General features: G+C 41.4%; 2 protein-coding genes across 6 annotated transcripts in view; both read right to left on the reverse strand.

Moving 5' to 3' along the window:
• LOC149273444 (proline-rich protein 12-like) overlaps window positions 1-4411 on the reverse strand; it is a 33066-nt gene extending 28655 nt beyond the window's left edge. For all 5 annotated transcript variants that reach the window (XM_089506306.1, XM_089506307.1, XM_089506308.1 and 2 more), the window contains exon 1: window positions 4326-4411. In XM_089506306.1, the coding sequence (XP_089362432.1) occupies window positions 4326-4411 (86 nt within the window). The remainder of the gene's footprint in view (window positions 1-4325) is intronic.
• An 8392-nt stretch (window positions 4412-12803) lies between these two features.
• Window positions 12804-15745, reverse strand: LOC149273445 (transmembrane gamma-carboxyglutamic acid protein 2-like). Its single transcript, XM_089506280.1, has 5 exons — window positions 15643-15745; window positions 15081-15244; window positions 14511-14559; window positions 13266-13395; window positions 12804-12963 (listed from the first exon to the last, which is right to left on the reverse strand). Exons 1-5 carry the CDS (start codon window positions 15743-15745, stop codon window positions 12804-12806), a joined length of 606 nt encoding a protein of 201 aa, XP_089362406.1.
• Window positions 15746-17257: the final 1512 nt, after the last annotated feature.

Consider the following 17257-nt stretch of genomic DNA (forward strand, 5'->3'; position numbering starts at 1 on the left):
AGGATACCCCAAGAACCGTCCTTGGACAAGGGTGGCATTTTCAGAAGAGTCGTGCCAGGTCATTGAAATCCACCACCTCTCCCTAACCCTACATCTGCTGGGTGCCCGAAGCATACAAGCCCTAGGGCATCGGAAACGCGTCGGGTCACGGACCCTACTGAACCTAACAGAATGGGAAACAGAGGTCTACGTGTTAAGATGACAGCCTGGATTATCCTAACTTCATTTTATTGAGGACCAAAATACTTCAAGATCTCTCCAAATAACGCGTCACCGGCCAATCAGCATCGTGTATATATATCGCTAATATACTAAGCATTATTATTTTTATAGCCCACCTGAAATAAATACATTTTTAGTAAATTCTTCAATGACCTTGTATTTGCTTTAGTCTCCTGTTGTGTTTGCGCTTTATGATGCAGAAGGTGGCTGTGTCGGCACTAATTAGCCTGGGTGGAACGAGGACATCTCAGCCCAAACGTCTTTCACCTGACATTACTGGACTAAGGCGATCCATTGCTTGCCCCGAGCGTTTGTGCCAAACCAGCAGAGCGCTAATTGAATGTCCACAGGTGGAAGTAATTAGCCCACGGATAACAAGGAACCCATTTAGTGATCACTGCCCCAGTCCGAGTGTCTCTAGGGAGCTGGAAGCATCTCACGTGTTTCACCGAACTAGGGGTATGAAGAACGAAAAAAAAAAAAAAAAAGAAGCCACAAAATGATAGACAAAATGGGGCCCCTCGCAAGAATACCTACCAATCATCTCAGGACTTTCCCCATGTCATGTCCCACCCACCAGCATGGTCCTACTAGCACTGGAGACATCATTCCTAGTACTGTTGATTTGTCCCAAACCTTCATGTAAATTTCATAATTTAGTTTTTCAGGGAAGGCATAATTGTCAGGTGACACTGAAGCAGGCTTTTGATAGGTTGTTGCCCTAGACGCTAAAGAAAAGCTCCTGCAAAGTGTGTGTTTTTGTGAATAAACCTTCAGAGGAGAGACTAAAACGACAGATCTACTGAGGCTGATGTGCTCTAACAGGGTAATGAGCGCAATGAATGTTTTAATACGAGCACGATGTAGAATAGTTAGACTTTATGGATGTTTGTTAAAGCGTGGCAGCTGGCGGAGGTGGTAAACATGGTTGACTAGCGCTCTGGGGTCCAGAATAGCATGGTGTGCGTGGCCTTCCAGGCATTTGAGACGGTCTCTTTGCAGGCAATGATAGGAGCCCACCGAGCACGGAGAGGACATCCACACCTGTTACTGGAGAAGAAGAGCACCAAGCCAACTAGAACACCTCCTCACCGTCTATGTTTAGGTCCTTCCAGACGTGTGTAAGAACTCTCCCTATCTGGCAGGCCAATAATGTTCAGATTATAAAAGACTTAGTGCGCGGGGCTTGGACCGGATCTGTAATGGTGACCTACAGAAAGTACATCACATGGGTCACCTCCAAACAAAGACTTGATATTGTGGTCGGGCTCAACACAACAGATCTAGCCCTGCCACTCCTAGCATGATAAACTATTTTTAGAGATTTTTATCCTAAAGCTGATCACAGTATGCCCAATATTCAAAGTACCCCTAAATAGCACCCCTTAAAGCATCGTGCAGGGTACCCACGATTTGAATGCTGCCCCGAAGCTTGAATTTTCCATAACCTTGGAATGAGGATCACTTGACATGTCTAAATAAAGTAGGAATAATAACCGTGTGTATCAGCAGACAATGCTACCTCCCACTACCAACACAGCCAGCCCATGGGAAATGAAACGCCTGTAACGTTGTGTCTGCTCGGTTATAAATATAAATCAACATCCGTTTACATTTAAAGATACAGAAATCGCGTTATAACTTCCTGCCGCTTACACGTATCAAAGACCCGATGACATCACGACCCCCAATAGACTCTTGGGTTTTTAAAGGTAGCAAAGCTTGATTTTAACTCTCAAAGCCAACGTTTTAACACAAAATCTGACAGCGTCTTCCTCTTCTTTGCCATTAAAACCCATTACAGCATGTGGAGAAAAAAAATATTTTCCATAGCACTGCAGTCAAGTCATCTATCTACCCATCCGCATTTTTTTTATTTTTTTTTTTATTTTTAGTATTTATTATTTTTTCATAGAAAAATCAAAAATTTTATTTTGCTAATATCGGCAAGATCTATACACATATGTATATATTCAGGAATATATGAGAATTTTTCTTTTAATCCCTTCCTAGTTCATGGTGACTAATATTAATAGTTGTTTTTTTTATTAATTGGTATTTATTTTTTTATTTTTTTTTTAATTGGTATTCAGAAGTATATACACGAAAGCAAACTATTATATAGAATATTTATGTTTAATCAGTGTCCGGATGCACCAAAATACTAGAATATAGTTTCAATTTAAAAAGCAAATAAAAGGTTGGCACCACTTACATATTCTATAATAAAAAAGAACACTGAGCTAACGCTATTAAAAAAATTAAATGATTTAAATATTTGTTTTAATTATTTTTATTGGTCCATTTGGTGAAAACTCCATGTTTTTATTTAAAGACAAATTCTTTTTTTTTTGCTATATATTTTTTTCTTCAAATAAATATTTAAGAAAATTTAGGCAGAATTTTCAATTACGATTCTTTGTTGGTATTTACTAATCTTCCTAGGATTAGAAATAATAATAAAGTGGGAGTCACCTGTGAACGTCTGCTCTATTCAGGGACGTAAGTCTTATTATTTTTCCGTTGAGCCGTAATTTTTTTTTAGACTAGCGTTTGGGGGGGTGCGCCGAGAATTTATTTATTTTTATTTATTTTTTGCACTAAAAGCTAATTCTAGAATCCTAGTGCAATCACTTCATATTCTACCTGAATGTTATACCTCTGTGGGAATTAGCATATTCAGTAACTCTATGATTGCATCTCATTTAGATAAGGCCTCCACTTCAAGAATGAGCACCCAGCTAGATAATAAGGAAGAGGGGGGGATTCTTTACTCAGCTAATACCTTTGACATTTCCCATTCACTGGGCATGTTCAATAGTAGAGAGATGGGGAGGGGGGGGAAAAAATCAAGCAAATATGCACAAGCGGAGGATTTTTGTAGCATCTGGCCATTGTCACCAAAGCCACCGCTGGCTCGGATGCTAATGTCCCTTATTGCAATTTCTCTCCACCATCTTCCATTCCCTCCTGCAAGATCAGCAGCCAACCAGCTGCTTCCTCCAGATCCCTAATTCCGTATCTCCATGCGCAGCCATTCAGCGCCCGCATCTCATTTTTTCTTTGCGCGATATAATTAATATTTAGTTATGTGTGGTGGGAGGAGCTTCTCTAGAAGGACCCACCCCCTTTTACACCTGGCCTTATGCATAGAATATGCAAAAATAAACATAAGTAACCTTGCGAGCCGGGTTCTCTTTCCCTAATAAATCGGATCCCCTTAGTCGGACTCGTCAGACCCTTTGAATGTACGGACTGTAAGAAGCGCTGCGGAAATTATTGGCACTATATAAATAATAATAATTTCCTCTATATTCCTGTCCCCCTTTCTTCTACCATGTATATAACACAGACAGACCGCCCCCCCACACACACACACACACACTACGATCCCAGACAATTGCAAAAGAAATATAAAATTCCAAGTTAATAACTGGGGTGAAAAAAAACAACAATAGATGCTTATTTAGGTAGAACACCACCCCTAGCAGTAAATGCATCAGGATATGCAATATAGGAGGTAATATTTTATGTTTTTTCCACTATTATACCACCCCCCAACCCCCTTTCTTCCCCAGCAGCAGAAAGAATGGCAAAATGGAAGGAAATCCCTTTGCTTGCAACGTGCTCCATGCTGCAGACTGCAGGCCTTTAGCAGACAGGGCTGGATTCATTCTTTTTTTTTTTTCTCCCTCCCTCTCCTGTCTTTTGCAACCATCAAGGAATTTGATGCGGGAGGGCGCCTCTTGTTTATGCTTGGAATGTCTGGGGTGCACTCTGTGTGCCCCCCTATAAGGGATAAAAGCAAAGGTTATAGAAAAGGGGGGGGAGGGGTTCAATAGCAACTATAGCCCCTGATGAACCTCTTTCCCCTACCACCAACACCCCTACCCTTTCCCCCCTATTGCCCCCTCCCCAGGGGCAAATCAGTGCAGTTTGCAACCCATGCATCAAATAATCAAACACAATACTAAGCCAATGCATGCACCAAGACCCCACTGCTTGCCAAGATCTATTAAAAAACAACAACACCCCAACCCTGAATATCATCCCTACCAATTGCATATTTATTCCCTAATTATTATTAATCATTTGATCCATACCTTGCCTTTGCAGTCCTTTCGTAGCTCCATCCTGTACCAGCACCCAAAGGATCACCAAATCCAGCGGTTGGATAATTTCTATCCATTAATTTTTATGTTGTACTGTGACCCTATTTTTTCCTTATTTTTCTTCTTTCTGATGGAAATTTCCTCTGCTTCCTTCCTTTGCTCGCTCTCTCTCTTTTCTCTTTTTTCTGTCTCTCTCTCTCTCTCTCTCTCTCCCCCTTCTCTTGTGATACAAAATTGATACAAATAAACAGATTGTAGTGGGGGGACCTCTTCTTCTTCTTCCAGATCCCCCCCCTCTTCCCTCCAGAGGTGAGCTGTGAAGCCCTCCTGAAGAAGGCTCTTTCAGCAGCCCCTTCTCTGTCTGGATTGCAAATGTATTTTGTTTTTTTTTCTCATGGTGCAGCCATTTTTGCAGTCTCTCTATGTGTCTATTTCAGCTTCCCAGCATACATTTCAGTGAACTGTACAAAGGGGGAGGGGAGGGAGAGAAAGAGGCAGACAGGCTGAGACTCCCCTTCTGCCACCACACAGAGCCAGGGGAAGGGGAAGGAGGAGGAGGAGGAGGAGGTGGAGAAGGAGGAGAGGAGGGGACTGAGACAGTCTAAAATTACACCACATCTCAGCCACCAAATACATTCTCACTGGGAAACACAGAGACACATTGAAAAAAAACTATACAGAGGAGAGAGAGAGAGAAAGGGAGAGAGAGAGAAAGAGAGAGAAAAGGAGAGAGAAAAAGGGAGAAGAGAGAGAAGTGACATCCGCAAGACAATACTATCTGTAAAAGCAAGACCATAAACTGTGTGTTTTTGTAACTCTAAATAATGATACATTTTATCCAATAATATAAACCTTAAATCATGCATTGGTAGTGAGTTTTTATTATTATTATTATTATTATATTTATTATTGTTTTTGTTGTTATCCAAAATATTTAGATTTGCTTTGTTTTTTGTTTGAAGGAGGCTTTTATTATTGTTTATTTTTATTGTTTATTTTTTTAATAGAGTATATTTATTTATTCCGTTCACTTGGGTGGATTTATTTCCAAGGAAGAAGCACTATAGTGTGTAAATCATGGCTTCAATGGCATTCTAATGTCTACAGATTTGAATACAAAATCTTTGACAAATACGGGTTTTCCAGATTGGCCGACCAGCGAGACAATGGTACTGTTGTCTGTATTTTACTTTACCAAGCGGGTGGCAGGTAAATGGAACAGCCTCCCGGCAGATGTGGTAGAGGCTAATACAGTGAGGGGACTTAAACATGCATGGGGTGGGAATCTAAGACAAGACCAACGACTGATTAAGGAAAAATGAGTGAGTAGACAGGCGGTATGGGTCTGATCTGCCATCAGATTCTATTCTTCAATGCTGGATCATCCATTAGGCTCGCTAACCCAGTGCCTAGGGGACTCTGGGGTCCTTGATGAATAATGTAGCTCTGTGGTGTATCTGTTAGCATGTGAGCTCCCCATGCATTTAACAAGAACTGACCAGGTAAGTAGGTAAGTCATGTGTTATGTTCACATGTGGGCCTAGGGGCCCCAGCAGGTCTTAGTAAGATTGTGAATGAAAAGCACAAAAATGTTCGTCTCTCCCACAACCAGGCTGGCTTTATCTTAGGGATAGTTTGGCAGGGGTTTAGCGTCTAGCTATAGTGAGGTGCCCACCCCTGGTCAGTAAAGGGGTCTTTAAAAGTAGAGCTGTAGGGCCAGCCCTAATATCTGCGACTTAGGTGGTAACCTGGGGTGCTGCCAACGGGTTGTCTGCTAGGTTAACAAGCACATGTCGGAGGGGTGTGCTGGAGAGTGGAGACCCTAGGATGACCCTCGGATGACACAAGTGGTATATCTGCAGGGACTAGGTCCTGAATCCTAGGGAGGAGGGAAACTACACCCCATCTGCCTTTGAACAAGTGTCTGTGGAATGCGTGGGGGCCAGTGATAATTGCAAAGGCCGCAGATCTCATTCTGTCTATTCTAATTAGAGATCAATTTTGGCGATCCAAAGGGGCGATCTGAAGGGGTAACAAGCACCGCCAGAAGACACCATGCCACCCAGGTGCACACCGATGTTGTGAAGGTGGGAAGCGGAATTAGGTGGTAGGCGTAGAGAATTGTGTCATGGTACATCCAGTGACGATACGGGGGATGTATGAATGGGCCCGACTTCAGTATAAATTAAGATGTAGACCATGCTGCTTGCCCTATAACCTGTTTTGGCCGCTGGCCCCAGGTAGTCACAGTAAAGCGAGGCACGGACACCACCCAGACCTTCCACTACGTAACCTGCACATCTGATTCGATTCTGGAGGCTGCAACAAGCCCTTATTTACTTTATTATTAATATTTTTTTAATTCTGGGCTAGGGGATACCTAGTGAACTTGGACTGGGTTCCTGGGGCATGAGAACCCTTCTACCCCAGGTAACAACCCTACGTGCACATTATGATACATTTTACAAACTATGACCATGATATGGTTGATGTTATTGTCCTACAGTTACGAGGAACATGTACAGTTTGTAACATTTGTTGTACTCACCTACCCATGATCCTCTGCTATTTTTGAAGCTAGATCTCCTCTTGGAGAGCGGCGCTCTTACACGTGACATACTAGTATTTAACACAGACATACGTAGCATAGACTTCATTCTATGTTTTGGACACAAAGGCTGACTCTTCATGGATTCCATCAACAACCCCTGGGACAAAATTTAGAAAACCAGGCTTGGGTACCAGAGGGAGTTCCGCGTCCCTGTTATGTCTGGGTGGAGTAAACACGGTATTTACACGATAGTCTTGCCGTGTTGGGAACGGAACGAAAACACATAATTTAATGTCTGTGTTGGGATTGCTCCAGAGATCTTATACATCCGAGTAAACAGTGTTTTGATACCATCACTTCTGGAATTAGAAAAGAAAAATAAATAAATAAATAAATAAATATATATATATATATATATTAAAAACCATATGCTACTTAACCAGCAGTTCTTTTAATGTAATTTCTGATGATTTATGTAAAAAAAAAGGTAAAATAATGTGCATTTAAATATTAATATATCTTTGAGTATGTGATGTTGAATAAATGCAATGGTGTCATTGTTCGACTAATTTAAGAAACTCATTTATTCTCAATTATATTTATTTATAGAGAGTCAGCAGCAGGCCTAAACTGGCTAATGCCCAGTAAGCCACTGGCCGACAGAGCCCTATACTGTCCCCCCAAACACATTTACCCCCCCTAGCGACTTAAAGTAACTTAAAGAACACTGTGGGCAGGGGTCTATTCATATGGGTGGAAAGCGCTCCCATTTATTTCAATGGAAGTGCTTTCCCGTCACCTATTGGCTGGTTCAGGCAGCCAATCAGTGACAAGAATCTTGGAAGCACGGAGGAAGAGGACAGCTGCAGGGGCTGCAGCTTCTATCACAAGTAGCCGCTTTATTTTTTTCCTTCTATAAGCCAAGCAATAATTATATTCTTTTTGTTGTTGTTTAATCAATAATTATACGGAAGGAAATCAATTCCTGCTACATAAAAAGATAACACAATCTGATACGGTAACACAAATGAACTGTGTTAGGACAGTTTATGCTTCATTCATGATAAGTGGTTAATGAATGCCAATTCTTCTTAACAAGTCAATCCAAGACATGGATTTTAGAGTCCAGAGAGGCAGGGCCTAACTGGAGATTAGATGTACAGTTGTCAGGCAGCTGGGATACACGCAACTGCACCAGGTGTAAGCCGAGGGTTAGTGGCGCCTGGGTGTAGTATTTCCTCCGCACATAACACCACTGTAGCTAAAACACACGCGCATACCAAGACGCAAACTTACTCTAACACCCATTTACTCTAACACCATACACTCATACATACACACACCATCTCCCTCCTTGCACCAATAATCCTAAAATCACCCGACTCTCTAACACTATACGCTGAGACATGCGCTGACGCTAATGCCGTACACTACCCTACACACGCTAACGCCATACAGTAACACGCAGGTACACATGCTAACAGCATACACCTTACAGTAACACACTCACTCTAGCTCCATACACTGACACACACTCACTCTAACACCATACACTTACACATACACACAAACATTCCCACTCCTATCATCAGTGCAGCTCCCATGGCAACCCCCTCGCCTTGTCTTCACTACAGCCCTGTTTATCCAGCCAGCGTTGACCAATAAAGGATGGGGCCGGTCATGTGAGCGGAAATAAAGGTTCATGGGAGACCCAATGGCCAGTAAATAATTACAAACATGGCTCCATCTTACAATCACATCTAGCTGCTTGCACAGAAAATTGAGCCAAGTAAAGTTAGTGGCGAAGTTGAAAAAGTTCTCATATTTAGCCCAATAAACATACATTTTCAAAGGGGACATTGCGGCCAGAAGACGAATGGCCACCTCCAACACAAAACAGCGAGTCTTTGATGACCTGGTTCCACCGTGGCCTTCTCAGTACCCTTTTAGCCAGTGATTAGAAATAAACATTATTCAATTTCATAAATATATATATAGAATTGTGAAATTTGTGGAAAAAAAACAGCACAATATGGAGAAAAAATCCCCCAAAATAAAAATGCAATTTCTTTCCCCAGTACTTTTCCCAGACTTACAAAAAAAATGCCTCGGTCCAAGGTTGTCATGGCAATATGGAAGTAATTGAAATTGTGATGCGGCAGCAAGATGGTAGCTCCGGTATACATTGGTAATTCATATAATAAAAAAATACAATTTATATGTTGCATACGGGACTTGTAGGACATCAATGTCTAGAGATTTGGGTTTAATACCAAACATATCTGTTTTATTCCATGTTTTGTGAAGTTTTTATGGTGTAGACACGTTCTTCTTGAGAAATTATGGAGGAAACGTAGCACTTATGAGGAACTTGGTAACCCTGATGTAGGGACTTAACGTATAGCTTTTTGATTAGGAGGAAAGGGTATAGCTGAATCCTAAGGACCCGGGGACCGAGCCATTAGTAGCCCCGCACTTTCACTTGGGAACCGAAAAGAAAAACCATGCGCTTAGTCAATGAAGCAGAACTGTGATTGACAGGTCTACTTCCCAATAGATTCTGCTTCATGGATAGGCTTTGTTGTAGACAAGGAGACCTCCTGCGGTGACTCAAATCATTAAATTCACACCAGTCCAGGGGGCAATTACCCCCTACGAGCCAGACCAGCCTATTCTTGAATGGGGCTTAATGGAGGAGCCTCATTTGCTTGTCATGGATATATCTGGCGAGGTGGCTTCAGAGATGCGAAAGAAGTTGAAAATGTGAGAGAGAGGATAAAGAAAAAAAGAATGGCTTGGAAAAGCACAGAAGGGTGGATTAAAGACTGCGGAGGCTTTCCCAAGACACAAATCATTTGAAGAAAAGCCCTTTTAATTTAGGCAAACGGAGTCTTGCTTAATAATAATAATAAAGATGACGATAACGATAGAATAATATATAGGGACTAAAATGTTTATATACGAGCAAATATTTGGTGTTTATTAACCAGTATGTGGGTTTATTTAGTGTATTTTACTATAAAGTGCAGGATTTAAGAAAAAGCGCCCGATTGGCTTTAGGATGGCCGCTACTATGGCTCAGAGGTAAATGTTTAATATTTAATAAATACGTACGTTTAGAGTAAAGAACTTTAGAATATAAGGTTTGGGAACAGGGGTCTAAAGTATGAGAATCATACAAATTAAACGTAATTCTAAATAAGGAAATACGGAGGGTGAGATAGGAAGAGATTGTAAATTCCACCACGCGTAACAAAAATAAATAATCCAAAAGTTTTTATTTTAATAGCTAATAAATAATACAATATATTTCTTTTTTTAGCATCAAAGCCAAATGTAACGGTAGATACGGCCATTTCTCCTGCTTTAAAGAATCAAACCTTAATCAGTCGTTGGCCTCGTCTTAGATTCAGGAGCCGTATGTCTATCCCATGCGTGTTTAATCCCCTCACTGTATTACCCCCTACCACTTCTGCTGGGGGGCTGTTCCGCTTATCTATTACCTTTCTTAGGTGATAAAAAATTTTCTTACGTCACATTTAAGGGCCCCTGGCCCCTATAGAGTTGGAAACCTCTTATCCCGGCATTCAGCTAGTCCCTAATGTTAGTTGGACCCCCTGTCTACCCACCCCATTTACATTATGTCAATGAAAGGCTAATGACATGCAAGCTCCCCAGACGGGCTAATGAAATGCAAGTCGTTTTATTGGTTAGACCCTCTCAATGAACTGGTAATTACCCCTCCGCCCCATACACACACCCAACGGGCCAATCTGTTAAAAGCCCTTTTAGTGTAAAGAAAAGGGAGCTGTGAATGCATTAGAGCACCTGGACACCCTTTGTGCCCCTACCGGGGGCAATAATAAATAAATAAAAGCAGTTCACAGGGTTGTTATCAAATCATCTTTATTTAAAAATACAAATTTAATTAAGGCAATTTTTTTTATGAAATGTGTTTTTAATGGTAAATGTTTGTTTTAAAAAAAAATAGAAAGTCTACTTTCAGGTTTTCACATTTCATCACAAAACTACCAAATACAGACACAGTATAAGTAGACAATGCAGTAGATCCTGGCTTTGAAGAACCTGAGCCACATAAAAAAACTATGGTTGGGCTATAACCCCCATCACTCTCAGGAAACGGGTGGCTGGAAAACCTAGGAGCCAAGGGTTGCAAGATGTCCAATGCTGCAGAAGACATCTTCGACGTTCCCACCACACGCCACCAAAGATCATTATGGATGGGATTTAAACCCGAGTAACTATTGCACATTTGGAGGCCAAATATATCTATTTTTCTTCCCTTCGAGGTGGTTCTTCCGTCTACGGAGGTCAAGAGCACGTCATTTCGCTGAGATGATTTAGGATTAAAAATAATAGTAATGTTACTGTAGCATGAGTCCGCCTTTCCTCATACATCGGCACCATTGCTAAGAAGTCACAGGAGAGGCTTTGTGGTCCAGAGAATACAGATCAGCTGTCAGGATACATTGGTGACAAATGAAGGCCACGATGATTTGGTGGTGTTTGTGGGATACATCATTTTTAGTTCGTTTTGTCACAAACATCACTTTACGGCTTCCCCATATAATTTCAAGTCAATAAAAGCCACTGAAACCACATTATTCGGAGGTCCTTTCAAGCCCTTAAGCTGATCCGGCCAAGAAATTGTAACGTTGGATATTTTTTGTAGTCTCCCGATTGCTTTACAATTAGAAGCTTTTTAAACTTGCATTTAATTAGAGATTCTCCCCCAGAAATAAATTCTAAAACCGTTAAATGCTATAGACTTATCTACATGAAGGACAAAGTGTAGGTTAAGGCCAGAGGTGGCCATACTGACCAATTTTCTATACTGCTTATAGTAAATAGGGTGCAAGGGAGATGCGCTTCTAGCGTGGCATTATCCAACGAAGACATATTCTTTGGCTCATCTCTCTTACACAAACCCCAGAGTTTAAGACGTTGACGTGAAATATTTCTAGAGCTGTGCACCCAATGGCCATGGACCTCTAAAGACGAATAGCAACCAATACACAAATTCAATGGCTATTTCTTTGGTGAGTGAAGAATATTCCTGTAGAATGTATAAAAAAAACAAAAAAAACAAAACATACAAAAGCACCCGTCTTATTTCATTCTCACAAAAAAACACAGTTTTCATGTCCGACGCGCTGCACGTTCTGGACCTACGCAATGCCGCGTGCGGTGACTTTATTTTCAGCTGGGTTGGTTTGATCTGGAGGAACCTCTGGAAAGATATCACAAAATGCTGTTTAGGATTGAACATTTTAGCTATAGAAATAAAAAAGGGGGTAAGCGGGCGGCCTGATTGGAATTAGATTATAAGCATGTTGGGAACGTGGTGAGAAGTCAACACCTAACAAAAAATTATTAAAAATAATTCTATATTATCATATAGGACCTTTCATGATATGAATGATTCTGCCCATAATTTTCATGTCCAGTTAGGTCTCGTGACATGCCATTTATGTTATGGAACATATAATGTTTTAGGAGAATATAAAGAGGGGTTGTGATGTCAGCAAGAGGATATCTAACTTTTTCCACTCTACTGAAGTTTCGATAAAGTAAATACTCCCATTGGAAGAAAATTGTATTTTGCCACCAACTGGGGTCAGAAGTCCTCCCTCTGCTCGATGGGACTTGATGGGCAAGCAAAACGAAAGAAAAACCTACAGCATACGCGAACAGGATGGGGCATTGTAGACTTAAGCCTAATTCAGGGAAAGCATTCACCAGAGATGAACCGGAAAAGCCCTCACGGTCGGCTCTGGCCTAGTCCCAACTCCCGCCTCTACAACATAGTAGGGTTGAAGGAACCATAGTCTTGATTCCTTTGTCAACATTCCGGCATGACTGCCCTTCTACCCTAAGTAGACAAGTCAGGAAAGCAATTACCTCTGATACGGCGGTGGGGGAGCGTCGTACGTGCCGGATGCCTCTAAAGCTTCTTCGTAGGAAGGAAGTCCAGGTGCGCTGGGTTCAACCACTGGTAGATGTGTCAATGGTAGGTCTTCGGTCAGAGGTACATTACTGGTGAGATTCACCGGGGCTCTAAAAGAAACAGATACATTGAAAACGCAACAACCATTGGGGACCGGGTTTTCTTCACATACGGAATACACAAGGGCTGAAAACAGGCCAAGCATCACCTAGATGGAGGATATAATGGCAGAAATGAAATGGTGAAAAAGAAAACAGTTAAAAAAAAACTTAGTAATCCCAATTTATTTGTAATAATAAAATTATACAATACTGTTCTTTTTTCACGTAATGGAATATGCCAGTTAGAGAAGTGTAATGCACGTTGAGACAGCCACAAAATGGCTCCGCGTTCGACAAAATGGATTCCCTACCTCCCTCTAGATGTCTCCTTGGCTCTGTACTTTACACAGTACAGTATTACAGCTCCTGCCATCACCAGTATCACAAGCCCTGCCACAAGTCCAGCTACCAGGCCGGCCACGTCCACTGCAGGGGAGTACGCTGGAGGTGCACAAAGGAAGCGGACAACGTGATCAGTCATACAGTCGGCCCTCCTCAGGCATCACAAAATCTATTTATTAAAACCAACAATAGCGGTTTGTGCGTTAGTCAGTGTTCACGTTTTGGAGATATTTCATGTAAAGGATAACCACTTGGAGGCCAAGATCGGCCACTTCCTGCGGCAGAACCAGCATTAACCAATACATTTCCTGTACAATGTATATTATGGGGATCACAACCAAATAAAATGCTCAGATTGGCTGCTCTTTCACTTTTTCTATGCCTTTGGATGTTACACGTATGGAAGTTTTATAGGGAAGCCAGCAGTTGGCCAGACTGCTGCCAATCAAACACGTAAACGCATAATACGGCCATTTCTAACCCCAAACTCAGAAACTTTGAACAGAAATACTGGTCCTGTTTCTGTACTTAGGTGTTTATTTACTAAACCATAACAACACGGATGAAAGATGGTTTCCAGTGCTGGATTCAGATACGCTTTTGTCTGAAATATGTCAGTCTCCCTTTAAGTAGACTTCTACATGCAGTCTTATCTACATACACTAGATGGAGTAAAAACTCATACATGAGTAGACAATCTAAAAAACTTTAGAGATAAAACTTTAGGGCACGTTATCTTATCCTATCCACAGCTGCTCATATTCTTCAGTAGTGAAACACAACTCAGGTGGCCTCTATCATGCTTACTATTTGTATCTAAATAGAAAAAGTAACAAAACTAATTTCAAGAAGAGTTTTTCAGTGGGAAATTCTCAATTTGTCGAGCGCTGAACTCTGAATATTGATTAGGAAGTTGTGGATATTGATTATAAAATTGGCTACCATGACTCGAGTTATTATACAGTAGGTATGTTGGCTATGTAGCTACCAAGGGGGACCATTGACTCCATTGATCTCCAAATGTGCATTAAAGTGAAATTTCAGGATCTCACAGAAGCGGTAACACCTTGTTAGCTAATAATCAACAGGATCATCACTAGCCAAGACGAAACGGGAGAAATTATGGTAAATGCAGAGTTTAGTAGGGCCCCCAGAACGATAAGACCCCACTAGCTATGCATGAAAAACTGTAATGCAAGAAGACAAGAACTTACATGACACGTCTCCTTTTCCATTATGTGGATACGTGTCCCAAAATTTTTTCTGGGTGAGAAAGAAGAAATAAAGAAACATAATGTCTGAAATCAACCTAGAAAATATTTCTAACAAAAAATGTATTATTAAATAAAGTTTATATATCATACAAGCCTTGATGACATTAATATACATAAAAAGAGCTGGTGTACGGGGTGGAATAATCCCTACTTTTAAGTAATATCCCTCTTGTGGTAACTAAACTGTTTACTGGGCAAACGTGGGGACCTTATCAGGATGACTCTCAATCCCTGCATGGGAGATAGTTGGGTGGTGGGCAAAGGGGGGCAAACACATATGGGTGGGATTCTGCAGGATCGCTCCGTGCAAGTGGTCACCACACAAACTTAAAGGGGACCTCACAGCTATCATATGCATTAAAGTGCATCTAATGGCTCTAGGGTGGCTTTAAATCAACTTGTTAGACACCATGGAAGCTCAGAGTTGCTTACTGAATGGTGAATTCCAACATGGGTCATTATGTATCCCTTTCCAGAAGTGTTGTCACTTTTCAGCTATTGAGTACTCACGGTCAGCTGGTCATTCTCGAAACACTCTCGAGCCTCTTCATAATTACACACTTCTTCGTTGCACTCTCTTTCTAGATTACCCGGCGTGAACATCTCAAAATCCCAACTGTTATATAGCAGCTTGCGGACAAAAAACGTGTTGGCTGGTCCTTGATCCATGAACACTAAAACAATAGTTATAAGAACAAAATCAAGAAAAAATAGTTAATTATTTGCGTAAAAGAAGTACACAATTCCCAAAAAATAGTAAGGGGACAATACAGGGCACCGGTCAACCATTTGGGGTCATTGGTTATAAATGATTCCAAACTACATGAAGTGGGTACGACTCATTCAAATTGTTTGCTTCTACACAAAAAGAAATAAACATAGAGATGTGTTAGATTTACCCCCTTCATTGACACAGGGAGTTGGTATGTTAACATGTGCCTGATCCTTACAGTAATAGAGAAGAAAGAAGAAGAAAGAAGAAGAAAGAAGAAGAAAGAAGTTTGGAGAAATGGTCAACTATTATTCCAAAGAGGAGTTTGTGAATATCATAGCTTTGCATAAAGCCTCCCACCTTCCTTTTCTGGTTTCCGAAGTGCTGCAAGTTTCCGAGGCTCAAGAATATGTCCGACGGTGGCTGTTAAAGCCTGAAGTAATAGCAGACATCCCGTCCACATGATGTCACGAAGCTGGAACAGATTAATTGGCGTAACACGATCAGGACAAATAGTTGGCTCAGAAGAAAAGATGAAGTGAAAACCTTTTGATGTGACAAGTTACTCACACACAGCAAGTCATTTTAACCCAACCTCAACTTGTTGGTTTCATCTGCAACAAAGAACCAAAGCACTTTGGCAAAGACAGCCATCTTTCTTTTTATTCTATCCAGGGATATACATTTCTAGACCTAAAATCGAAGGGTGGTCATGAGCCTCCAAAATCTTGAGGATTACATTGTAGAGAAAGTGATCTCTCTCATCCTTGCAGCATCTCTCCGTATGGGACAGCTGCCCCTATGACCTTCCACCGTAGGCCTTGCTTCTTATTACCATCATTAAGTTATCACAAAGACATGGAGTTTGTTAATTAAACAAGCAAGTTAAGAGGCTGGCTTAACAATATGAGGACTCCAATGCCAACGGGCAAACAGGGCAAATGCAAGTGGGCCGGTGTCTGATGGTGCCTCCTAGGTCCTCCACTCACATGGCAGACCCTACCCTTTAGTGTGTGGTTGCTGGTTGGATACTCATGGCCGCATGCTGCAGAAGTATAAGAGCATAGCGTGTGCCCAGTTTGCGCCAAGGATAACTTTATTCCTTGGTCTGGTCCCGACTATGAAAAGCCAACCCTGCAGAGTCCTTCAAGAAGGGCCAGGTTGGCTCTGCGTAATGCACAGGAAAATCAAGGAAGAAATCACCAGATTTAACTATATACTATGAAGTGTTCCTCATGGGACTTTTTTTTTCTTGAAAGTTCCAGAAAAGTAATGAGGACCTTTTTTTTTTTTTTTTTTTTAAAGAGATAGCGGAGAGGCCTGGGCGTGCCATCTTAAAAACTGCCTCGTGGGCCAATACAAGATGGCACATGCCAATTATTAGTCAGATCCAGTGATTTAATGTAACGGCTGATGGATGGATACATGCGGCTACACATACACTTTAAGGCCAACAGCCACTGTTTTACCCAGCCCTGCCCTGGACCAGGGTGAAATCATATCTCTAATTATTCTTTCCTCCCCTGATGTCCCCGTCTTCTAGGAGCTTAGACTGTTTGCCATGGAATGGAAGCATTGTATGCATTCCCAGAAAACAAGCCTGTTTGCCCAAGGTTGCTCACTAGAAGAGAAGGGTTTGAGTAGACCTCAAAAACCCTAGCCAGCTGGAACAGGAAAACACGAATGCCCATGGAATGTTTATAAAGAATTCTTCAGCGAAATTTTAAGTGGTCTTATCACCATAGCAACCAATAGAATGGTCCAATCTTTTAATCTGAATCCCCTACACTTTCCTTTCCCCGGTCATATTTTTTGTTCTGCCAAGAATGGCACCCATGGAGTGCCAACCATTTAAGAGCCCAGCCTCATCAAATATTAACTTTTTTTTAATAACTTGCCACAAAAAAATCCACTAGTGGCGGCAATGAAACGGTTCAAATAGTACCGCTTGTGAAAAGCATGACGCTTTAGGAGA

Source organism: Sceloporus occidentalis, unplaced genomic scaffold, assembly GCF_023333645.1.
Source record: "Sceloporus occidentalis isolate IW3139 unplaced genomic scaffold, rSceOcc1.0.p SCAF_375, whole genome shotgun sequence".
Lineage (NCBI taxonomy): Eukaryota > Metazoa > Chordata > Lepidosauria > Squamata > Phrynosomatidae > Sceloporus > Sceloporus occidentalis.

Coding starts and splice junctions, on each gene's coding strand:
- LOC149273445 (XM_089506280.1), bottom strand. CDS start 15,745: ATGTGGACGGGATGTCTGCTATTACTTCAGGCTTTAACAGCCACCGTC. Junction 15,245..15,642: donor TCGGAAACCAGAAAAGGAAG/GTGGGAGGCTTT, acceptor CTATTGTTTTAG/TGTTCATGGATCAAGGACCA. Junction 12,964..13,265: donor AAGGAGACATCTAGAGGGAG/GTAGGGAATCCA, acceptor TGTTTCTTTTAG/AGCCCCGGTGAATCTCACCA.